The sequence below is a fragment of the Numenius arquata genome, chromosome 10 (genome assembly GCF_964106895.1).
Source record: "Numenius arquata chromosome 10, bNumArq3.hap1.1, whole genome shotgun sequence".
In the NCBI taxonomy this organism is placed as follows: Eukaryota; Metazoa; Chordata; class Aves; order Charadriiformes; family Scolopacidae; genus Numenius; species Numenius arquata.
The window spans coordinates 47,500,233-47,527,374 of NC_133585.1; the positions used below are offsets into that span (position 1 = coordinate 47,500,233).

General features: G+C 37.7%; 1 protein-coding gene across 1 annotated transcript in view; it reads right to left on the reverse strand.

Annotated features, from left to right (window-relative positions):
* SGCZ (sarcoglycan zeta) overlaps window positions 1-27,142 on the reverse strand; it is a 284,402-nt gene that overhangs the window by 124,258 nt on the left and 133,002 nt on the right. Inside the window, exon 4 of the mRNA XM_074155015.1 lies at window positions 14,183-14,270. Coding sequence (XP_074011116.1) covers window positions 14,183-14,270 — 88 coding nt within the window. The remainder of the gene's footprint in view (window positions 1-14,182; window positions 14,271-27,142) is intronic.

Below are 27,142 nucleotides of genomic sequence, written 5' to 3' on the forward strand. Positions count from 1 at the left end.
ATTAAGGTTCTCAATGGAGTTCATTGTTGATTTATAACACAGGAGATTCAATTCAGTTCACAGATGAAGACATCCACCTCACATTCCTACCCTGCTGACACTTAAATTCTGCATCTATATCAGTGATTTGAATCATTCCCAGACTGTCTGCCTTTCAGATACACCCCTTAAAAGGCTACAGTGATACCCTTGGGAGTAGGATCTTATGGGAACAGAACAAGTTTAGTATTACGGAGTATTATCCTTCCTCAAAGGAACGTATAATTTTGTATCTGGAAAGAAATCTAACATAGATGCAGATGGACGCATAAATTCAGAGGCGAGAACTGCATAATAGGTGGAATTTTTGTCTGGACTTGCTCAAAGCTTTTGCTTTGGCAATATGGCGAGCCAACTAGAATCTCTCCACCACACAGAAAAGGAGATATGTTAAATTAGCATCTGGCTTCATATACAAGTTCCACAGTTCCACAGAGAAAAGAAGTTAAAACTAAACCAAAGAAAAAAAAAAAAAACAACAAAAAAAAACCCAAAAAAACCCAACAAAAAACAAACCAAACCCTGAACCCAAAACAAGCAAACCAAGACCCAGAAAAGACCAAACTGGAGAAAAGATTAGCAAATTTCCCTTTCCTTCTTAAAAGACAGATGTCAGTACCATCCTGCCACCCTTTTCCATAATAGAAGACCACCTTCTCCATTCCAGAAGCAAAATGGGTAGGAAGCTTTTAGTGTCTGACAACTCTAAGGTGGTAAAGAGTGCCGGTGACTTGGTAATACATGTGAGAGAAGAGAAACCAAACAGCTTTTCCAGATAAAGCGTCTGTCCAAAACATCACAAAAGGAAACTCATGAAGTTTTGGGACTCTAATGCTGGAATAACTTTTTTTTTTTAAAGGGCAATATAGCCCTTAATTTTGATTTGGAAAAAATGTTCAATCTGTAATATTTTGATCTATAACTGATGTTAGGATTCAGTGAGTGATAACTTTTCCCAGTGACTAATTCATTTCAGATTTATGGAATGCTTTTCACAGGAAGAAATCTAGTCAAAAATTTTAAATATTCAGCTAATCATTAATTCAGTATCATCTGTTCATAATTCAGCTGCAACTGCAATATTTATCACCCTAAGAATAACCTAAGGAAAGAGAAGGTATTTTCAGAGATATATTTATGCATTATAGAAATTTTTAAAATCCATATTAAATATACCTACACGCTTGAGACAAATTACATTGCGACAAATTACATCAAGACAGCTCTGCCCATCCACAAATGGCACAATTAAACACCTCTAGTATTGGCATAGTATGGAATTTGAAACTGTTGTGAATGGAGGCAAAATAATTAAAAGGCAAATAAACACAATTATCTTGATAAATAAGCACAACAAATGAGCTATATTCTAGTCATGGATATTAACTGGAACTTTCCAACGTGTTAAAGTTTCAGTGTTATGCATTGAGGTTGGTTTTGAAACTGCATATTTTTATAGCACTTAGACAAAGCAGTGCAATAATTAGAAAGTAAACTTCAGCATTAGTGTTTTTAAAACATATAATAATTGTAGCATGACAGTGAGATGCCATTTCTGATAGTCCAAAGACATGTGAGAGGAAATTCTAGCAAATAGAAGGGGGTTTATTTATTTTTTAATAGTAGTCATCTAATAGATATGAACTAGAACTTGTGATCTAAGAGTTTCATGATCTTGTATGGACAAATAATTTTCATGGACAAACAGACAAATGTTTCCAGGCCTGATTATCCACTTGCAAAAATCTCTTTCAAATACAGAAACAGTCTAATTTCCCACAGCTAGCTCAATAGTGATAGAACTGATAGAACATGGACTTTTTAAAGATAACTTAGCTGAATAAATAAGTCTAAAATCAAATTACTTCTCATCTTTTTTTTTGATAAATCTCTCTACTGTCATTTCAACACCTTTAACAGCAGCAACATGCCGTTGAGTTTCTTCTTCCAAGTGTTCTCCATAGCTCTGAAGTAAAGGAGAACATTAGAAAGATCTCACTGCTCTTCTCTTTCTCTTTCTTTTTCTTAATTATGTGGGGTTTTTTATTTAATTAATTTAGAAAATGGCTTCTCATTTATTTGCCCTTATTTGTCCTTCACCTATTTCACTCCTATTAGAATAATATATTCTTACCAATATTAATGGGCTGTCTGAACATCAGGGAAAAAAGGGCGGTAAAAATAAAATCTTAATGTCCTGTCAGGGACTTGCTAAAGGTCCAGATGCTGTAGGTAATTTAATAATGCTTAGCACCCAGCAGCAGCCTTGTGAATGTCACAATGGATGCACAGCACCTGTTTTTGCAGTTAAATGAAGTATTAGCAGTTGATAAAGCTAAAGACAAAGAATTAGAACCATCTATTGAAGATTTGTATGCTGTATCCCCCAAAACCTACTTAAATACCTTTGAATAATGTCTATTTCTTTGATTTTTGGAATCTCTCTCCAACAAAATGAAATTGTTTCTCCTTCCCTGCTCTGAACGTTTGGGTTCAGTTATGCTGTCTGTATTGGCCACAGCGCGAGTGACAACAGCAGGAGAGATGGCAATGGATTAATGCTTAAACACTAACACTTTTGTACCACCATGCAAACCATTAATGACCTCTTCCTACTCAAACTCTATGTGTACTTTAAAATACAATAAGGTAAAATAAAAAGCCTATGAAGCAGAAAGGTAAGCAGAGGACTGCTGTAGTGCTGACAAAATAGCCATTGATAATTGAAATTCTACTTCAGCGTATGCCCAGTTTCCCTACAGGTGCTCTGGAGTCAAAGTTAGGATTGAGATGAAATACTAAGGCACTGAGCTGAGGGTCACACCTGGCATTATGAGACATCCCTCTGCACAGGGTTACCACAGTACTCTTGCTCCCCCTCCACCATCACTGCCTGGAAATCACTGATTTAGTGTTCCCTTTCATCCTTTCCCCATCGTCTCTAAAGTGACAGTGGGTACAGAACACTAATTATTGCACTCTCATGAGAAAAGAGGACCGTGGCTGCTGCTTTTCCAAAGGTCATCCTGTGGGACACCAGCGTGCAGCCAGTCTTCTGCATGCCTGGCTACTCCAGCATGTGGCTAGTCTTCTGTGTGCCTGGCTATTCCTGCCAACACCGTCAGCTGCTGGGACCTCATGCTTCACTTGAAGCCTGGCTTCCAGCAGGCTGCCTGAGGAAGACCTGCTACTTGACCCTCTTCCTCTCCTCCTTGAACTTATTCTGTGCCTCTTGGAAAGAATCACAGAATCATCTTATATCTTGAGTTGGAAGGGATCCATAAGGATCACTGAGAGTCCGAATCCCCGCTCCTCGCAGGACTACCTAAAACTAGACCATATGACTGAGAGTATCATCAAGATGCTCCTGGAACTCTTACAGGTTAGGTGCTGCGACCACTTCCCTTGGGAACCGTGTTCCAGTGACCAACAGCTCTCCCAATGAAGCACCTTTTCCTAAAGTCCAATCTGAACTTCTTCTGACACAGCTCCATACCTTTTCCACATGTAAAAGGAGAAATCATAGAATCGCTTAGGTTGGAAAAGATCTTTAAGATCATTGAGTCCAACCGTCAACCTAACACTGCCAAGTCCACCACTACATCATGTCCCCAGGTTCCACATCTACACATCCCACTCCAAATGCCCAATTTCATAATTGCAGTGTCGCGACGGAGGGAAGACAGGGCCACTCAATATGAGTGATCAGCAAGCTTCGTTTATTGATTCACACAGTGGTCTTTTATGTTCTAACATAATTAGCTCATACATATTACAAAAGTTAAGCTCATGATTGGTTAGTTCTTAGAAAGATCAACTCCACCCTTGGTTCCTTCTTTACAGTTACTTTCATCCTCTTTTCCCATGCCTGAGCAGCTGCAACCTCTCTGTTATCTTACAACAATTATAGTCAAGGACGAGGTGTCTTTACCAGCCCAGTAGTTACGGGGGCTGAATCCGATGTTTCTCAAGCTTTTGCTCGGCCAGCTGGATCATGTCTACGTAACCCTTCTCAGCTAGCCATTCTCCCACAATTCCCCCGTTTTTATTTTGAATGACATAGGCTTGGTTAAGCATCCGTAACACAAGGGTTTTCATACAAGACAACACACAACTCACACAAAGCAATGCTATTAGTACAATGATTAAGACTAGCAATCCCGTCTGTAAAAGGTTTCTCAGCCATCCGGACAGACCCAACCAGTCTCCAAGAGCACCCCTATAAGGCACGTAGTAAATGGGGAGCGGGGTGTTGCTAGGCTTGCACAAAAGCTGGTCGTGTTGAGTGACCGAGCTAAAGTTATCCACACATTTTCTCGTGGGTCAAACATCTCGCTATATGGGATGGCTCTTATGCTTACAACTAAGGCAACTACTATAAAGCTTTCTATACCTAAATTAACCATTTTCTCTGTTTCAACTTCTAAGCAAATAGCATGCACATAATACCTAGGGGTTACAGACCCCACAGATTGTACAATTAATTTCTGTCTTTGCGACCTCGTGGTTCACACTCAGGCGCAGCGGTCTCAGTCCGTTGGTTTACAGTGATTAGTCGGGTCACCTTCAGCGATGACTTCAGGGTGGTCGATGGCAGGCCTTACCCAACGGCTGGGAACCCAGATGGTACCTTGTCCCCTATGGTCCATCGTAGAAGGGGTGATTTGCGAGCAAGGGTCAATCCTCCTACTCCCGCGACCGTGGCGCTGATCGCGTAGGTCGGCCATTGAGCCGGCCACTTATGCGTGCTGATTATGGAAATGTCAGCGCCAGTGTCTAGAAGAGCAACAAGTGATATAGTTAGGTTGGCGTATTGCACAGCAACCGGGCGTTGTGGCCTTTGGCGCAAGCCGACAGTTAGTAAGGCCATTTGTCCTGTAGATCCAAAGGCTCCTTGCCCTCGTGGCTGCTCTTGCAGCGGTGGAAGGGCTCCCGCAAGATGTGGTAAGGGAACTAATTGCGCCACCTTGGTGCCTTTAGCGATGAAGAGCGGTGGAAATAACGTGTGGGCCATGATCTGGATCTCACCGTGGTAATCCTTATCAATCAGTCCCACCAACACATTAAGTCCCAGCATGGTGGCCGATGAACGGCCTATAAGTAGTGCTCCGACAGCTTGTCCATTGATACAGATTGGTCCTTGAGTGCTAGTAGCAATCCGGACAGGCTTTGAGTCCAACAGGGTACAATCTACTGCTGTTGCCAGGTCCAAGCCGAGGCTTCCGCTTGTGGCTGGTCTGAGCTGAAGGGATTGAGTGCTGCCGGATATGCAGCCGCTTTTTGTGTCGGCGCGGGGCGGCTCTTCCCGCTGAATCGTCCGTTTCCCGGTTTGGTAGCGCGACATGCAGTCTCATTGTGGTTGTCCGACCGGCAGTTTCTGCACCATACTGAGCCGGCGTCGCAGTTCCGTCTGATGTGTCCAGCAGCGCCGCAACGGTAGCATCGTGGGCGAGGTGATCCAGTAGCATTTAATCGTTGAACGGAGGCTTGCAAAGGAGCAAGGGCTGCAAGAACTTGACTCTGCGTAGCCTGCGCGTGTTCCTTTAAACTATTCCCTAGTTCCTTTACTGCCTCAACTAACATTGCCTGTGGCCCTACCGGTACCTGAGCCATCCTTTCTAGTCCTTCCTCGATAGTCCATGTCCCTGGCAATGTAGCCAAGATGTTGCGTGTGGCCGGATTACTATTTTGTATAGCACACTGCTTTAGTATAGTGCCTCTGAGATAATCGGGCACCCCGGCCGCCTGTATGGCGTCTGCTACTCGATCTATAAATAGGCCAAATGATTCCTCTCTTCCTTGCTTAATACCCATATATGAAGGGATTCCTTTTTTTTTTTTTTTTTTTTTTTTTTTTGAGTGAACAGCTTTTGCTTTTTTTTTTTTTTTTTTTTTTTTTTTTTTTCAGCTCGGTGTTGCAACGGGGCGTTAGCGACTGCCCGCCATGGCTTTATCAACTTTTTGGCTGATTTATTATCGCATATAACTTCGTCAAACAATTTATCCTCATATTTACGCCATTCCTCGTGTTCAAAAACCGTATCTGGATTATCAAAGCAACCTCTCGCTACTCCATACGCTGATAACCCAGGCAACTCCCTTTTACAATCTATACCCTGAACGCTCCGCTTTTCTAAAAAGCATTTGAGCAAATCGTACGCCGCTTGTCTGTTCATACCTTCGTTATCTATACCCTAAATGCTCCGCTTTTCTAAAAAGCATTTGAGCAAATCATACGCCGCTTGTCTATTCATACCTTCGTCAGCGCGCTGTTGCAGCCTTCCAGACTTCGGCGGCGCGTAGCCGGCAGGACACTCTCTATAGGTGCTCCAGGGCGCGGGGACCTTTTCCTTTAATCCCTTTCGCTCTTGGGCGCGGGGACCTTTTCCTTTAATCCCTTTCGCCTCCTGCGCTGCTTACAGGACCAGCACTGAGACTCCGTTGACCGTGGCTCGCAGGTTCAGCCCTCTGTAGGGTCCCTGTTTCGGGCGCCATTTGTCGCGACGGAGGGAAGACAGGGCCACTCAATATGAGTGATCAGCAAGCTTCGTTTATTGATTCACACAGTGGTCTTTTATGTTCTAACATAATTAGCTCATACATATTACAAAAGTTAAGCTCATGATTGGTTAGTTCTTAGAAAGATCAACTCCACCCTTGGTTCCTTCTTTACAGTTACTTTCATCCTCTTTTCCCATGCCTGAGCAGCTGCAACCTCTCTGTTATCTTACAACAATTATAGTCAAGGACGAGGTGTCTTTACCAGCCCAGTAGTTACGGGGGCTGAATCCGATGTTTCTCAAGCTTTTGCTCGGCCAGCTGGATCATGTCTACGTAACCCTTCTCAGCTAGCCATTCTCCCACATTGCAGCTCAACAAAAATTAAGATTTATAGTGAATGTAAACAAGAAAATTGGACCAGTTGCAGAAGAAAAAAGAACGCACACTGCCCAGTAGTGGCATATGCCTTGGAAGATTACTAAAGTCCAAACTTAAGAATGCATATTCTGACTTTGAAAAGGCATCTCTTCCTCCATGTGCTTGTCCTTTCCAAACCAGCTCTAGATTATGGAAAGAAAATCACATCAAAAAACAGGTACTGGCCCTCAAAATTCCTTCCAAACACAGACAATGAATAAACCTAAAAAAAAAGAGAGAAAATGACCTGCATGTATTTTCTCTATGCTACAAACATAGAAAGAAGTATCAGACGAGTTATAAATGTACAAAGCATGTATTTCTTTTTGTCTGTCAGTTACAGACAGCAAAAGGTGCTCTCCACGTTAGATCAATACAACTTCAGATACGAACTAACACGAGCTGTACCTTGTATCGTAGGTAGAAATAGTCTTCCTGAGCTCAGACTGAGGGAAAGAAAAAGAAAAGAAGAAAAGTTGGATCAACACTCAAATGTCGAAAACTTTCAGAGTCTGAAGAAGGCAGAAAGACGAAAAAAATATACAGACTGTAGAAATAAAAGGAAGAGTTCTCAAGACCCCAGCTCTGGAAGTCCCTATGCAGTGTTTAAATAATTTAACAAAAAGTGATTATTTTTAAGATTCAAAGAAGATTACGTAGAACCCGTTAGTGAGGATGACAAAACTTAAAGCAAGGGATATAATACCCACAGCATTGACCTTCTTTGCTACAGCTGTTTAGAACCAGCAATGCACAAACACTCTTGAGCCCGAAATAACCACACAGAAATCACACAGAATTTAATTATTGTCCTACCATTGTTTGCATTTGTGTTTATTCCTGGGGGAATTTTTAATTCTTGACATATCAACTGACACAATATGCTCTTGTATTTCAGGAAGAAGGCTGCAGGTTAAATAAAGCCATATCTACCAGAAAGGATTACCACTTGGTCCTAATATTTGACAGAAGAAATAGCTTACTATTCTATTTTTATAGCACGGTTTTCATGTGCCAATTCATAAGGGAGATACAAGATATATTTTACACCATAAGGTATTTTAAATATTAAACAGCAATGTAGTGTTATGTCTACACATAACATATAACAAGAGTATCATAACAATATGATATTGCTTAAAAATTGAAAATGTGCATAAATGATTAAAAGCGATCTGAAGTACTGTCTAAAGTATCTCTTACTCAAAGAGATCATTTTACCCAAGCACAAGTGGATTGCAAATGGTTAATGATACCAAGTATATTAAATAGTTTTATGAGTTAAATATGTGATGGATGTATAAAAAAAAAGTATTCATTTTCAATCCAGTTAATGCAAAGGCTAGTCACAAGAGTCTAGAGTTCACCACTGCTGAATGCATGTAGGTAGATTAATACAGAGGGATGCAACTAATTTACAATTGAAATAGAAGTAAAAACTGGAAAAGAAGAGTTGTTTGCAACTGTTTTTTACTAGTCCATTAACTATTACTGCCTCTTGATGCTGAATCAAAACAAACAAGGCAAGAGGCTTTCTATTATTGGGAGATGACTTCGAGAATTGCAGGAGAAATATGGATGAATTTCAAATAAATAACATGTTAATTTTTAAAAGGCTACTTTGGCAGACCCATCAAAGTGCTGGCAAAGAAGTTGAAGTTTTGACCAGTTCTCAGAGCTTCACATTTTCCTAATACTTCACTTCAAAGTAATTAATTAATGGGAGTAGACAACTTAGCCAAAGTCGTTAAAAGTATATCTGAATATATTTTATGTGAGCTCCTATTACAAAACCTGTTATAGGGCAGATGGTTTGCAAAAAGACTTTTCCAGGGATTAGACAGACATAAACAGCAACAACGTCACATTGCGCTGTAAATTACGAGAAGGGATGAGACTCAGGTTCCAGCTGGACATTTCAACTGTTATGAGCAGCATGGCTCTCTTTCTGACTGCCTCTTGGCTCGTCTCGCCCGCTTTGCCAGGAGGAGACATAAAGCCATATGGCCTCCCAGGCACCGCTCTGTTGTACCTTCTGCAGTGATGCCTGAAGCTGAAAGAGATCCTTTGACTCTGCAGTTAAGGACAAGGTAGCTAACCTGTATTAAAAAAAGGGCAAGTTATTTCACATTTACCTCTATTTAAAGGATTTGACAATGGATTTGTACCACAGACTAGCAGATAAACTGTATTTTCACATTCTGATAAATTGTTTATATTCTTATACTTGGCAAGGGTGTTTAGCTGGCTATAAAACTTTGGTAAGAAACATTATCCTGCAAAATTTATATACTCATAATGTATAATATTTTGCTGTGTAATTTATTTAAATATTCTCTGAACCCACCAGTAACTGACTTAAAACAAGGAAAAACATTAGACAACCGAGTAATTTTCACCGAAAATTCCATTTATGAGTTAATTATGTAATGCATGTATAAAAACTATTATTTTTCAATCCAGTTAATGCAACAGCTAGTCACAAGAGCCTAAGTTAACCATTGCTTGGTTCACCACCAAGATGCAAGATCATCTGAAAAGAACGTAAGTGATGCAAGTTATTAGTGATTCTGCATTCATTTTCTCAGATTAGAAAAAGAAGAGGGATTGAATCAACTATAAATTAAGAATCTTTGCTACAATGAGAAGAGCCTGATTAATGACAAAATCCCCCAAAAGATTTGAAGCTATTACATATTCAGTCTGAAGTTCAATGCGAAATAGTCCTGTTCATACATCACTGCAAAAGCTGGACTAGTAATTCAGTTAGGTGTGGTAGAAGTGAATTGCCTGTGTTTCTGATTTACACACATTAAAGTGGTTTTAAGGACCAAAACTGGGGGGATTCAGTCTGCATTTAGTTAAGGAATACAAATTCAGAAAATTCTCAGAAACGGATTACTTATTTGTCTAACTTTGGTTTTGCAATATGTCTTCATAACAATATTAATGATACTACTACACCACAGTGTTTACAAGAGCAATTGCTTTAATATGAAAATTAAACTAGCAGAATGCTTAATATATGTTAGATTTTTGAATGTGTAGTTTGGAACTACAGGTAGGCAAGCGCATTTTTAAGAAAAAAAAATAATCTTGAATACCAAACAAAATTTTGTGCTAAATGGGTGGAAAGTGTCATTGAGTTTGACAAGTTATTTGAATAGCTATAACTTTCAGTACTATCAGCCTTTACCAGTGCTGTAATTGAAAATTATACATCTGCCTGCTATTTTCAAAAAGCATTTGCAAAAGTGTGATATAACTTTCATTGGTATTCAAATCATTTTTCTCAATTTGCATGGCTGTAGAGATCTCAACGAGTAAAGCTACAGGTAGTTCAGGAGCTCTCTAGAGCTGTGACTTGTACAGCTCTGGGTCTCCATGAGAGGTATGATTCTGTCTCAAAGACCTCAAAGCTTAGCGAAAATGAAGTGCACATTTATCTGTACGTCATAATCTAAAAAGGTTTCAGATATCCCCAAGGATCTTTATGAAAGGAAAGGGTCAAGCAATAGCAGAAATACCTGTCAGAAGCAATTATGGCAACAAGGAAAAAAACCCAACCAAACCCAAAATAAGCAAACAAAAAAAAAAACCCTCATGAAAAAAATGAGAAAGTTGGCTAAGTAATAATCAAATCTGAAGATGATGCTATGCTAAGTACACATGTGGGCTTCAAATGTCTCCTTTCAGCCATATTTACTTTTTTTTTCCCTTTAGCACTTGTCAGCCTAAGGTCCTCCACAAAAACAGGCAGAGCTATGTATGATCCGTGCAGACAGCACGGAGACAACAGACTTCTGGCTTGAGGTGAGCAACTGTTGTGCATTTCTAAGATTGGCAGAAAATTAGTAGATCTTTTTACATATAGATTTAAACTATGCAGACACTGAGGAAACAAAGAGAAAAGGTTGTGTCAAGGTAATTCAGTAGAACGCATAATGCAAAGGGTGTTGCTAAGTAAGGGCTGGGAGGGGAGAGACGCGACTACTTTTCCTTATCTAGCTTAGATACAAAAATCAATGAATGATCATCTTTACATCTTTATTCTGTAGATGTCCTTTATCTCTGTGCTACATCTGCTCCGTTAGTCTAAAATGGCATGTCTGAAAACTGAAGGCTGTGGAGTCCTTTTGGAGATCCCGATCCAAACTTTGCAGTTTCCTGACTGTACGACACAAATAGACTGAAGCACAAAACAGCATTTCTAGCTCAGTTGGTATAGATCCCAGCAGAGAGCATTGCTACACCTGTGACTTTCTCTCCTTCCAGTTTTCAGTGTCACCATAAAAGCATTGTACCCTAATAATGGATGCACCCTTGGTATTGTAAGACCTGGAGCCGTGATTTGGCTTTACACTACTTTAACATGGAACCACTGAATCATTCAGTAATCTTTTTTTTTTCTTTTTTTTTTTTAATATGCTTTTCCTTCACTCCTTCTAGATTAGGATGTGCTCCAATATGTCTTAATGACGCACTTTACCAGAATATTTTGTCTTCCATAGTCACTCACAGAACTGAGTACTTGTTATCAAGAGTTCCACTGGAGTTTTTCCCTCTCCCTGTGTGACCATATAGTCTTCTTTCCTCCACTCCCACTTCTTTACACTAATCTATCTTCCATTAACAGTTTTAATTAGATGCTCTTAAGGCTGTGTTTGTCTTACATGGCACAATTCCAAATACTACAGGAAAAATTTTTAGTTGTCCTAAACTTTGACATGGCCAATTACAACAGTTTGAGTCTCGAAGACAAGAGACCAGACAATTTATTGCCTTGTAACATCATTTACCTCCTGTGAAATACAGATAAAATGCCAATGATAGCAGATGTATAGGAAGTCCGTTATCATCCTGAATGCACTGGTATCCTTTTCAGAATGCTCCTGCCATGCACATAAATGTGTAGTCATATTATTATTATTATTATTATTATTATTATTATTATTAAAAAAACTAAGAGATAAGAACATTTCAAAGTTGTTAACTAGATAATTTTTTACCCAAGGCATAATAGTTTACTTTTTCTGTAGCTTAAAAATATTTCTCCTCAATGTTTCCTTCACTGTTTATTTTCATCCCCTTCGCTGTGCAGCCACACATACATTTGCTTCAACATGAAGCACCAGTGAAGGTACAAACGGCATTTTTGAAGAAGGCAGGGACTTTCCAGAGCACATTTGCAGCTAACAGGAAAAAATATTTTCTGATGTCAGCAAACCCGGTATAGGAAAGTCCTCCTTCTTTCTCTCAGCAGATGTTTCCATGCTTTTACCTACACAAAAATCAAGAATTTGTCTTTATCTGCTCTACTTTATACAACAAAATTTTTGGAAAGGAGGGCAGGAATAATACATTTTGACTTTTAAGAACCTGTTAATTTCTTTGATTTCCAACAATAAAATGTTCAGCGTTTTACTGATTGCACTGGTAGTTATAAGCACCTATCCTACGTAAGAAATATTAAATAATAAATAAGAAAATAAAGAATATCTTAATATGTATTCAATACTGTACGAGAAATTTCTAAAAAATAAGCAGATTTTTATATGAATATAGGAAAGAATAAAGGCCATAGAGCCATTATTAAAAAGAAGAGGAAGATAAAGAGTGAGAATGTAAATACAATATTGCAATTTAGCAAACTTCCACTCTCCAGACACTCTGCACCAGCTGCACACCAAGATTACAGGTGTTCACTCTAATGATGATAACATAAGAACACATGTTTTCTTCAGGTCTTTATGTTTTAAGAATATTAACCTCTAGTGTGATACTTTTAAGTAGGTCAGTCTCAATACACTCACGTATATTTTCAGTGCTAGATTCACTTTGCAGGAATGGTGTCAGCAACCAGAATATCATATCTATTCCAGCCGACGTGAATGTTTGCCATGGGCAACTCGCCTTTTAGCAACTACCAGCTGAAGTGGAAGGTTTGGATAATACAGCGACTGGATGAAAGAGAACCACGTTCCATAAACACAGTGGGCAAGTACAATATGGCTAGAACAGGTGTTAGCTTAATTTTCCTCATCTGTATCTGCTAGGAAGTCTGGTTACCTTTGCACACTCATTTAATGTGGTCATTCAGGGAAATCGGTGCAGATGGTGTGTCACTCCACAGGTTCTTGCCAAAGATTTTTTACAACTTGAAGCCACTGTCTCCAGCCAGTATGAAAGCTCAGTCTGGATTGCAACTAGAGTTTAATTTAAAGCTTTTTGTGAGCATACCCTCGGCACATGAGGAAAAAGAGTGGATAAAACAGCCTAATCCAGCAGTAAAGTGAAAAAAAAAGGAAAAGAGGTGGAGTCTAAGGGGTGTCTCCCCAAATTCATATATACGTTAGTATCTTGCAGATATATGTTTGTATATTTTTCATCCCATTCCCAGTCAAGATATATAGTTTTCTAACAGATCTAGAACATTAGTGACTTTTTTGGGTAATATTTTTAAAAAGTTGTAAATATATTCAGTACCATTCTAGTACTGAAAATATAAAAAAAAATATTACTTCATATTTACTAATTCATTAGGTATGATTTGTGCTAAAATGCAGTATAACATGGTAAACAATAAAAGCAAGGAAAAAATGTGAAAAGTGGAACAGAGAAATAGAGGATTTTTTATTTCTATTTCATTTAGAACTTTGATCTGCAGTATTTTACACGTTGCAAAATATCAGATGCCATTTTAATGAGTGACAGTCAGTATGATCACTTTCCATTTAAATTTTGTAGTGACTAGGAAAGCATTTGGATTTTTGTTGTGTTCTGGTTTATTACATTCTATTACTCCAACTGTTTTTGATATGTATTCTGATACGAATACATTGCAAGAGTAATGGGGACAAACTAATTCCCACTGAAGGAATGGAAGACTGACAGAACTTGCAAGAAAATTATGGTTATTTTCTCACTGAAATTGTTGTTGAAACATGTTCTGTTGAGGTATTTTTTAGTTTATTTTGTTACAGCTGTCTCAAAAATAATCATTTTTATTAAGATGGTTTAACTATTTTGAGGCATTTCTACTTCCTCTCTCTCCAGCTAATGCTGAATCATGCTCTTATTTGCATTATATTCATTGTTTTTTGTTGGAGTATTGTGATGAGATTTTTTTCTGACTATTCAGCAATGTTTTATCTTTGATGTTAATTAATGAAACCTGTTCATGAAGCTAAACTGATATACATAACAGTCAATAAAGAGCACTCACCTACTGTCAGTTGTCCAGTTAACTGTCCCATGTGATTTCTTGCATTCACTGTTACATTTCTGTCAGACTGTAAGACCAGTGGGCTATCCTGGGAAACATGCATAAGACAATAAATGAGAGAACAAAAAATTGAGGTAGAATTAAGTTAGAACCAAATATAAACATGCATGCTGAGGAAGGGAGTCGCGTCAAATATAGCAGTCTTTTTAATAATTTCATAAAGTATTTTACAAGTCAAATTTTTATATAAAAGAATAACAAGAATACTATTTTAAGCTTAAAACCTTTGTGCATAGAATATCTGCTTTAGAAATCAGAGTTCAACTTAATTTATTTAAAATGGGCTTTATTTCTCAAGGATAGTACAAAGCTAAAAATTCAAAAAACCTTAATGCAAACCTATTTCATCAGCCTTTTCCATATATTGCTAACACGTACTTTTCTAACTACCTAATCAACACTATACTACATTATTCTATTAATCTGTACAAGCTATAGTATTTGGACTGCACTTACTAAAATCTCACAAACACAGCCATACATTTCTTTGAATGTAAAACGTATCATTACGCTCAAAAAGCAAAGACAGAGAGCATTAGAAGGTGAGGTCACATAGCAGACAACCTTGACCCACTGCCAACAGTACCTGACAGGTACAATTAGTAATCAGGCTGATGGAGCACAAAGACAAATGCTGTATGATGTTAAGTACAGTCTTGTACAGTCTAAGTACAGTTTGCAACGTGACTACATCGCTATCAGCTTCCTACTAGGTTCAAGCTTTTAAGGAATGTTTACACACATATGTGTAGGCATATCCTGTGTCCAAAGCCAGCTTAAAGACTCTCAGAAATTAAGACAGAATTGAATTTTGCTTCTTGAAGAATGAGGAGCCAGATCCACTCCTCCAGGGGAAGGACAGATGCACAGGAAAGGGGAAGAGCTTCAACAGAGAGCCAAGAGAAACCCAGCCTGAAAAAAAAAGAGCTTATTGATCCTTCTCTCATTGGAGGGGGTTTGTATATCCAACACCAGTAAGACACCTGACAGAAACAGCTGGGGAAGTGCCATAGGTAGGAATGACTAAGGGCTAGGAAAATATTTCTGAAAATAATATATGCACTTTATTCTTAAATTCTTCCCTGGGCATCCATTATTGGTCATTCCTGGATTAAGTATATTGGTTTAGACAGACTTCTTGTGTGTGCGTGACTTAACATATTGGTTCTTCCTGCCGAAATTTTTTTAAGAAGAGAAGGAAAGGAGTTAAGGAGCCATATATAAAGATTTATTTTTACCTGGATGATGCCTTAGGTTTGCACTTAAATTTTGTATAACTTTAAATCCTTTCCTTTGAATCCAGAGCTTTCCTCTGCAAGAAACGCTCTTCCCAGTTGTTTTCACTACAATTATTAACTTTAAATGATACTCAGTTCCCTGAGAAGTCTGAAATTATTCTGAGTTAATTTCTAAGAGTTCAGGTGTGTTTCATCTCTCACTGGGCCATGCTATGACCTCTCTAACATCCTGCCAATTAGCTCTGCATCACGGAATCTGGCAGATGAAAGTCACTGTTTGGCTTGTCCATCTTTCTAGATAAAAACCTATAATCATCAGTGAGACACTGTGTTCAATGTGACTGGTTTGAGCTAAACATGTGATGCAATCAAGGGAGCTTCTGGCAACAAAAGCAGCTGCTAAGGACCTTTTTCTCAACACTTGATTTGATTTCCACTTTCCTTATGGTCCTTTGAAGATCATTAGTCCAGGCAACTGCTGCTCTGGGAAAGGAGGTTGTCCTGACAGACAGCTGCATGGCCCGAGTATATTTTTAAGGAGTTCTTTTCAGTTTTGCTTAGTCAGTGTTTGGAGAAGAGCCTTCTCGCTCAGAATAATCTCACCTTTAGCAGACGAGGGTATTATCATGCCTATTTTTGCTTGCTCAGCTAAAGGTTTGGTAACTTACACTTCCAAACACTGTTCATAGTCTGATCCAAAGGTTTCTTTCCTTTCACCTTAGGAAGATACTTAACAAGATTCTCAGGCTAAAAATCTGCCTCTCAGGTTTCATGTGCTCAAGCTCTAATTGTAAATGAAGACCTTGGGTACCAATTCTCAAATGCAGGATATAATGAAAGATTAGATGAGCCAAGCCTTCTTTCTTCTCCCTTCCTTGTCTTATTTAAAAGATAAAAAGAGGGATAAAGAACTTAAAAACTTAAATCTATATTCCTTAGTTCCTGGGTGTCAGATCTAGAGCTGCAAGCTTAAATTCTGGACCAAAGAAAACCCAGTGGCAAAACTCCTATCAATTTAAACAGTTCAGCATTTTATCTACTCTGTTTACCTGCACTTCTGTTTTCCACTGGAAGTGCCTAAAGACAGAGGTCCAAAGTATTCAAATGTAGTCTACCCAGGGGAGTTAGCAACTCAGAGATGACTTAGCTGATATTGGTGGAATTATAGATCTGTAAGATGAGTATAAATGAGATGAATGTCAGTCATATGAATACAAATGTATCTACAGCATAAATTTTTTTTTTTTTTTTTTTTTTAATTTTCTCTCTGGATCACCAGATCTGCTACACTTTTAGTGTGAACTTTAGCTTGCAATTTAATAGACTTGATAATCCACAAAATACTTTACATTCAGATGCCAGAAGGGAGATAGAAGTATGCCATCATACTTTTTTCCTAGAAATTGGAAATTAAATAAAAAAGTTTTGATGAATATATAAACACAAAGAATAATAATAATAATAAAAAAATAAATAAAAAAAAAAAAAACAAACAAACCAACAACTGGATGATTAAGCTCTCCAAATAGTGTGGAAGCATTTGGGAGAAGGTTTGTTCTGAAGTCAGACAAGCCTAGGAGCAGGCATAGTTATTTCTGGATATAATTTCCCAGGCTGATAAAGGATAAAAAAAACCCAGATTGGCGTATTAGTAAATAATCTTTGTATATTTACTTAATGAAAAAATGTTTTACGTTACACCTGAAAAAAAGACACATGAAAAAAATGGGCAAAGATCTATCAGTTCTGTTGCTGAAATTATACAGCTGTATATCAGATCTTCCATTTAGAGGTGAACATAAAGAACATTTTCCCTTACATGTAGTAAAGTAACATAGAGCTGTTTTTCCCTTACATGTAATAAATTAATGTAGTGCTATAAAATGAGTTCCATGTATTTCTGGAGCTCAGCATTATGAATATCAGGAACAGACATGCTCCATATTTAGAATATAATCATATATATCCAGTGTGAAAGTTACCATGAACAAGTCCAAGGAAAATCCTTGAAGTTCTTCATCACTTAATATTACTTCTTGACACTGAGTTAGTTTGAATGCATGAGAAAAAGAAATAAAAAGGCGATTCTCTCTTGCCCATCCCAGATTTTCTACCCCTGGAAAAGGCCGTGCCATACTTGCAGCCCCAGTCCCCTGAGTTCAGAAGCTGTTCTTGCTGCCCGAACTTGCGGTACATGACACTTGAACAGAGAGTTTCCTAAGGTACAGGAAACTTAGACCACTGTTGGATTATCAGTATTATTTAGTTTTGGAGCAAAGGAGTCCCTAAAATCCAATACCACAATCTGAAATCTATTTTATGAAATCTTCCTCTATAAAAAGTGCATGCAAAAATTTGTAACTGGACAGTTGACCTTTTTTCTCCCCTTTCTTCATGGAAATCCAGATCTTGCTCTCCTGTTTCTTCATTTTGCATAGCATACATACAACCATGGCTTCTTTCCCACCCCTTATAATTCCAACTTCAACTGCAAGACTGTGTGATGAATTAAGCACCGCAGTAGTGAGCTGTATAAATTTGCTCTGAGATTACCTGTGTTTGTTAAGCATTTGCAGGAATAGTTTCATGTATACTGCAAAGCCAGTGAAAAAAATCTTTAAGTGGAACAAGTCACACTGCTCATGTGATGATTTTTAAGTGTTCTTCATGCACACCAAAGGCAGCCAGTTCTTTACTGGAAAGCTGCTTTCATTCAGCTAGGCTGCCCATTTACAGGACAATGAAAAGCTTGCTTTGGAAACACATGAAAAAAAAAAAACCAAAAAGAACAACGAATTTCAGATAGTGAGATTATGTCTTTTTTTTTTTTTGGAAATGATTTATGAACTCAGTTATCTTAATAAGGGGACATTTTTCAGCTGTGCAAAAATGAATCTTTTTTCTTGAAACAGCCTATTTTACTTTTTTTTAAGCTAAACCTTTAAAAAGAAAACATCTGAGGCAAAAGATTTGATTTGGAGAACACAACTTTCTGTGGTTTTCCCCGACCCTTAACGAATCACATGTACCAGAGTAAGAACTTGTCACCTCAAATATAATTTCTCATTATTTAAATTCTGCACTGATGTATAATCTTTTATATCTGATGCATGACACATTGACACAGAAATGTCTTTGATGTTACTAATTTGTTAATAATTTCTTAAAAAAACCTCAGATATAATAGTATATGAAGCATAGCAGGCTATATATACACCTCATTAACAGAACACTTGAACTTTCTATTCTGCCCTGCGATGTAAATGTGATCTTCAGAAAAGAGGTAATAAATGATTGGTGATACCATTTCAAAAAGGATACTACAGATAACAAAAAGCAACATAGTAAGAACATTCTTACAGTTTTAATAATAACAATATGCTAATAACTACACTACTGTAGAGGGATGCTTTCAGGGCTATGAGGGCACCAGCAGCCCTTACCGGCCCTGCCAAACCTCCCCGGGTCCTCCCCCAGCCCTGGGGGATCCCATTTCAGTCCAGCCCCATTCAAAGCCCTCCTGGCAGAGCTGTCCTGCTTGGGACCCCCACCCCTTAGTCAGCCCTTGCTGCTCCCTGACAGGTATGATGTCCTCAAGAACTAGCTGATGCTCATGACACTGTATGACTCCTGTTATAAGCCCCAAAATGTTACATCTTCAAGATTTTCCAGTAGTGTATGAGAGGCAAACTGGAAGAACAGGATGTTGCTGTAGTCTCTTCTTATCTGAAAAAAGTTTGCACCTGGGATTCATAAAGGGAAAAATAAACAAATGAATTTAGGGGATATTTTCAAAAAGCTGTCTTGAATCTGAATCCAGTTATAAACACAATGGAAATTTGGGGGAAAAAAAAAAAAGGTGGTGGTTGTTTGGGTTTTTTTTGAGTAAGGCTCACAGTGCAGTACTAATAAACATCAACTTTTAATTTTAAAATTAGGTGAACAGATTACTATATATATATAAAAGGTCGATAGATTGCTTTATAAAGTCATTTTACTAGAAAATATTCTGCATGAGCAATCATAGCAAAACTCATTTTTTACAGATGGTTCATTTATTTTTAACATATTTTGGACAAATTTCATGCCTTTTGTACACCATTCAAATAGGCAATCCCAGCTAATTAACTCAGTTTTGCAGAGTATTTCCAAAATGTACCCTTTAAATTAGAAACAGTTTAAATGGAGCAATTTAATTCCAGTTAGTTTAATACAACATTAGTTTACTCTAGGTAAGATGGTACACTGTATAATTAACTATAATCTCAGATTTATGCACCAAACACAGTTAATTACGATAACACCACCTACTCTGACACTTTTCATAACAGTAGCAATATGTATACCATAGCTTAGCTCAAGCACTAGCTCTCTTATGATGCAAGGCAAGGACGTCACTTCAGGTTTCCAAACCTCCACACAATGTCATATAGATGTAAAAAAGTAATGCAATAAGTAGGCAGGATTCTAGATCTGCCAACCGTATCTGTTCGCAGTTTGTGAGATGACATAAGGTTATATAGTACTCTTCATTACCCTTATGTGTTATTTAATCCCACCCCCGGCACAGACAGCTAATACAGTTATGGCAGGACATTTCATTACAGGGCTCTTCTACCGAACCTACCCTGATAAACTAGTGACTCAGAATGACCATTGCATTTCCAAGGTACTTTTGCGTTATTAAAAAAATTAAAAAAAAAAAAAAAAAAAAAAAAAAAAGAGATAAAAAACAGTGTTAGACTTCAGTTTGCTGAGAAACTCACTGTGGCATTCCCCATACCCAAACACACAGTGGCTCTGCACTGCTTTAACAAAGAGAGGGAACATATTTTCCCACTGCTGCACGGCACCACAGTTTGTCTACTGCTTTAGAGACTTATACTACGAGTGACAGTGACCAAGTTCATCAACCGTATCTGGTCAATGACCCAGACAGAAGCACCAACAACGCATCAGTTATTTAAACACATCATAGCAACAAAATGGGAACAGAAAGAAACAGAAAATGCTCAGTCCTCTGGTCAGTCCAGTAGCCCAAGGGAGTCAAAGGACATTTTAGTAGTTTGGCAATAACTCCATGGACAACTGCAGCTCAGGCAAATGAGGGATATAACAAGCATGAAGAATGCCTTGGAGGAGTTCAGTGAAAAAAGTTTGGAAGGAGAACATGAAGGACACAGTATCAGTCAAGAAGGGTAGAAAGCAGAGTAAAGAAGCTGTGCGGGGATGGACGGAGCATTCCTTAGCTGTTTACCTATTGTCCAGAACCAGAACATCATCGGGTTTCTTAGCACCCTTCCTTACAAATGTACAGGTAATAGTGGAGGTGGAAGAAAAAGCTAAAAGGGACTAAAAAACCACACATCTGAAGTCTCAGAGCCAAACTTTCTATCGTTAACTTTATTATTAGCACTAAACAAACATGAAGGAGCTTGACTAAGGAAAGATGTGGAAAAAAATAGACCTACAAATGCCAGCAATTGCTGAGCTCTTGAGTACATAAAAAGATTGAAGTCCCTGTTAAAACTGTTGGAAGTTTGTAAGAGCTTGGAACTGTCAAAATACAAATTAAAGAAAAAAATATTCTTAAGTAGAATATTCTCAAGATATTCTTTCCATGAATATTTCCAATATTCTTATATATCAATATTTACCAATATTCAGTCTTTCCAAAAATATTCTCAAGCATATTGCCAAGAATTTTCCCAAGGTGTCAGGAGAATAGATTTCCCAACATAGGGGTACTTCCAATAGGGAGAAGTGAATAATTTATGGTCCAAGTTATTTCTGGACAATTCCAAGATAAGTATTGATCCAATTATATTAGATACTTTATATATTTTCTATAGTCCTGCATTCCCAAAATAAAGTTCAATCATGACAAGACTTACATATAATTATCAAAGGCAAGTAAAACAAAAATAATTAATCAATGTATTTATATAACACACTGGTAAAATGAGTAGAAGATTTGACTTTATGTCAAAACTGACAGTAAAAAAAACCCAAATATTGATGTAGAGCCACATATTCAGTGAGACACAAACTCTAGTTTTCCAGATCAAGGAGGGAAATATACCTGACTTAACTGACTCACCAAAGAAATGAAAAGATGCGGAAGGCAAGTAAATAAATCATAAGCAAATAGTTTGAAAAAAAAAAATGCACCCTAGTTGAAACTGAAAGAAATATCATACTTGAGGGTATTAACAAGGTTCCAAGAAACGTACTGTCTAGTTAATTCTTGTTCATCAGAGGGTGTTATCTCAATTCCTCACCTTTGCTGTTTCCTGTCAGCTTTCCTATATGCTAAAGGCAATCACAGCTATAATCCAGCTTCACAACACAGCAAATCTGAACCCGAACTTGGTTATACCTATCAAAATAATATAGGTGTAGCCAACAAGACTCATACACAGCACTCCAGAGAGCCACATGCACTGGTAAAGCTGCACAGTGATCATGGCTATAACCTCCAGATAGAAATAACCTCGTTTTACTTCCTCGTATAATGCACCATGAAATTTTTACTATGGCAGAATTCAGTCATGCATAGAAAAACTGAGTGATAGAGCAGAAGCAGATATGTAAATAGCAGAGAAAAGATGTGACTTTTCTCGAATTGATTTAAACATCAAACAAAATTTCAAATGGACTTTCAATGTAAACATCCCAACTAAAAATAAAACAAAACTACAAATGTACTTGGAGGAAGCTTGTTAAACGTCTAAAGCTCACTCCTTAGTCATTAAGCTTGTGACGCAGCAAGAAAAATTTTATATTACTGAGCTGCAAAGCCCCCAGAAAACTCTAATTAGGACAAAGTTAAAAAAAAAAAATGCAATTCTTAAAATCTGAAGCCAAAACATTAAGGATAGAATCACTGTACTTCACTGCCCTCGACCCATCATTTCTTGCGGTGTGGATATATCAATTGTTGAAAGGATTTTTGCCATTAAACTTAAGTCCAACAGTAATCTAACAGTCCATTATGCTATTTTAAATCTTGAAAAGTTCCTGTTTGTGTGCAGGTGTCAACCATAATATACCATTACAGTGAAAAAAGAGTGTGTTTCTTATGCCTTTTTAACTTTAAGTGCTAAAACTGGAAATATTGCAGCAATTACCTCCAGGAAGAGGTTGAAGACATTACAGGAAAATTTATACAAATCAAAGTATATTCACACATTTAAGTAAGTAATTTCCCACCATTGCCTATTAAGGGAACATTTGTCTACAGAATTTGTATTGCCTTTACTCTAGACTCACGAGCTGAGAGGAAAAAAAAGCAACAAAACAACATGCTGTAGTCAGTGATCTGATAACCTGGATATATATAAGTCTTTTACCAGATCTCTAGATCCTGAGACTTGTACGACAGAGAAATTCCTGTATATTTCCTGTTATGTAACAACTGAACAGGGACCAACACACTTTTCTCTGTGTGAAAAAATAGCCAAATTCCATTATATTTACCTAATCCTATGGAGGATCTGACATACAAGTTCTGAAAAAATGTGAAATCTCCAGCATATCAATAGGTTCTGGATTCCACTTTTATTGCACTTTGCAGGCATCCAGCAAAGGACAAATTGGAAATAGTATTTCCATTACTGGTTTTTATCTCACTAGGATTTCTATGACAGAACAATTCAAATTCTAAAGCTTAAGAAGGATACACAAATTCTAAAGAAAGGTTAAGGTGCAAAACAGAATTTCAGAAATACATAAATCATAGCAGAAATCTGGAATTAATAGTATAGCTCAGACAAAGCAGCAAAGAAAGACTTATTATTAATAAAAAATATTTAAAAGTCTATTTAGCACATATTAAAATTATGCTGGTAAAAAAAGACAAACATAAGGCAAGACTAGTGATTAAATTTAAACGTTTGTTAGAAGGTTTTTTTTTTCATTAATATTAAACTTCTATATTCTTCTATATATTCTAATACTATATAAGTATTCTTCTATAGAATACTTACTCTTTTATAGAAAGTTAAGGTGGTGGCAACCTATATGATTAAATGATGTCACTAGTGTTAGCAGCAGCTTCAATATCAAAAGTCAGAAATGGTTATCTGTGTTTTTTGTTGTGGGTTTTTTTTTTTCACATAGCTATCTTGGTTTCTACAATGCTGATATTTCCCGATAAGCTTTCCTTCAAGAATAATCACTCACTGCTGGATCCTAATTACCTTGGCAATGCTTTTCGCGTTGTTAGTTCTCTCTACTGTTCTTGTATTAAATAACCAGAAGCACACACGTTGCAAATGAACTCTGAAACACCCTTTCGAACAGAAGGGGTATTATTATTGTCACTTTACTGAGCCTTCCACAACATGCACCCGTTGCTTATTATATCAATTGTTAGATGCTTTCAGGCTTCATTATCGCATTTGCTTGATGCAAGCACTATCAATTCCATGGATGTTTAGCGTGAGGTATAATGAGGCTTTGATCAAGGGCATCAAAAAGAATAAGAATGGTAATTACAGGAATTAAAGATAATCCACTGATTATTATCATGAGGTTCAACAAGGCCAAGTTCAAGGGGTCAGGACAACCCCCCAGGCTGGGGCATGAAGGGATTGAGAGCAGCCCTGAGGAGAAGGACTTGGGGATACTGGTGGGTGAAAAGCTGGACATGAGCATGCAATGTGTGCTCACAGCCCAGAAAGCCATCCACGTCCCAGGCTGCATCAAAAGAAGTGTGGCCAGCCAGGCAAGGGAGGTGATTCTGCCCCTCTGCTCTGCTGTGGTGAGACCCCACATGCAGTACTGTGTCAAGCCCTGGAGTCCTCAGCACACATTAGAGTGGGTGCAGAAGAGGACCACGAAGATGATCAGAGGGCTGGAGCACCTCTCCTATGAGGCCAGGCTGAGAGAGTTGGGGTTCTTCAACCTAGAGAAGAGAAGGCTCTGGGGAGACCTTGTAGCAGCCTTTCAGTACTTAAAGGGGACCTCCAGGAAAGATGGGAGGGACTCTTTATCAGGGAATGTAGTGATAGGACAACGGTTTTTGTGTTTAAACTAAAAGAGGGTAGATTTAGACTAGACAGATGGAAGACATTTTTTAAAATGATGGTGGTGAAACACTAGAATTGGTTGCCCAGGAAGGTGGTAGATGCCACAGCCCTGGAAACATTCAAGGGCAGGTTGGATGGGGCTTTGAGCCATCCCCACTCATTGCAGAGGAGTTGGTCTAGATGACCATTAAAGGTCCCTTCCAACCCAAACTATTCTATGATTATCTTTACTCATGCCTATTATGAAAAGTATACTTGCCTAAATTTTCGGAAAACATCTTGATAATGACAGCCCAAGGCTGAGGACTTCAACATTTATGGCAAAGGTCTCAGCATGTATTTTATCAGCTGCTAAGCTCACGAATTCAGTCTAAAATTGTCTTTGCAGGATTTTTTTCATGAAAGTAACATCTGTGGTGTTAGTGAGAAAAATTCACTTTTGGCTGTCTAGCTAGAAAAGTCAGATCATTTTCCACACACTCTGGCTTTAGAAGAGCAAGAGAAGCAAAGTTTTATCTCTTCTGTTTTAATTATGGAATCATGAATTATACCTTTCCATACTCCCCGCAGTCAGTCCCAGTCTTTTTTTCAGGACCAAAAGTATTTGTGTCCAAGAAGTCTCCTGTCTTCTCATAAGAAAGGATCAGTCTCATTATTTCTTCTCCTTCTCTCTTCTTGGTCATTAGGTTTCCCTAAGTGATATTGCACCTGTAAAACCTCCTCTTCCTCCTCCTTTCTCTACGCCACACCATTACTAATTCTACGATTAGGGCTGTTCTGAATTTCCCAGGAAAAGGACATCTTCTGGCAACTTTTCTTCCCACCTGAGGGAGGAGAGTGTGCTCATCTCATATTGAAAGACAACAATAAAATCCTCTATTAACAAAGATTACTCACATAAAAAGGAATTTGGATGCCTCATACCTATTTGGTTGGTACAGTCTCCTCAATTTTTGAATAGGTATCTGAACAGCTAATAAGTAAGACAGAATAGTCTTTGTGTTCCAGTTCTCCAGGCAGAACCACTATAAGACCTTCATCTGAATTATTTTTTAATAAATTATATATCTTTTGTCACCCTAACATGAAGAATCAATACAAAAACTACATTATCTCAAAGATAACAGGTAGAAGAGAGTATTTCAAGATTAAAAAAACAAACATCCCGTACACATCAAGCATTCACCTTAAATTCTGACATACCAAGAGCTAGAAAGTGACCTTGAAAAGTATTACCTCAGGTTTTGCTGTTGCACATTCTTTAACTTTGGAAAACATTTAATAAGAAGCTTTGCCATTAGTATGACACAAACTTGGCCAATATCTGAGCTCAGTATTTGTTTCATGTCTCCTTTAAAACTTGTCATCTGTGGAAAGGAGATATTCATCCCCACCTTTACTGTAGGACATGACTTGGTGCTTCAATAAATTGCCTTTCTGTTAGAAAATTTGTTTTGAGACTTGCCAATCATGGACTAAAATAAGTCACCAGCCCTGTTCTGAAGGTCAAAAAACAAGGAAATAAAATTCTATAGAGAGGATTATGGTTCAGGGAAAGAGACAGCACGTGCCCCTTCAGGGAAGCATGTTATTTTCCAGTGGGAGCAGCTCTAGTGTCAAATTTGCAGTTGTAGATAATTGCCACCTTTTAATAACATAGATCTTTTACAAAGGATATAATTAACATTTTGTCTTTCTTTTCTACTCTCTAGCTATTCAGAATTTATTTCTGTTTCAGTAACTGGCTAACTTCTCCATACCAAACACTTTTCCACTGCAGATATTAAAATATTGAAGCAAATTTGCCTCCACTGACAGAGACTACAACAAATATGGTTCTGTGACTTTGTAGTTTTCCACAGATGACATTTAGATTAAAACAGCATTAGAAATGCCACGGACCTGGATCACTTGCACAACCTGCAGAATTAATCAGTGAAGTTCTAAAGACTGAATTTCTTTTAAATTCACAATCATAGAGCAATACGGGAAATTAAAAATGGTTGCATTTCCTTACCAACAGTGTGAAACTGCCAAAAAGATCTCATCCAGGCTTGCATTAGTGTTTGAGTACTTCTCATACTTCTGCATAAGGGAAACGATGCACATACAGGCATACCAAAAAAATGTAAGAATTCTTTCTGCATTTTTTTTCTTTATTACTGGCACAATAATGGTTTTAATATTTTATGTTGTGGTTTTGGCAACTAGTCAAGCTCTACTAAATGTAAAGTGATGATCAAACAGTTCCAGGTAATTCTGTATCGGAATCTTACAGTAATTGTCAGGAAAAAAATACTTAGTTTTCCATTATAATCTTATTAATATTCTCCTACAACCTAATTAAAATCTCTGTAAAATATTTCTAGTGCACCTCAGTTATTCAGTGATACTTTCCACCTTACATTTATCTTAAAGAGGAGAGAAAAAAGTTCTGGTTTGTGTTTTGAGCTGTGACTTTTGAGCAAAGGTAATTAACAAAATTTAGATTTGGTTCATGCTTGTCACAGAATGCTTCTTCTAAAGAATAAAGTCTTTGGCTTAGATCTCTCCAAATGTTTGAACATATGAAAATTATGCCAAAGTTGTCTAAATGTACTCTAAAAGCTGTATATGCAACATTATAATAA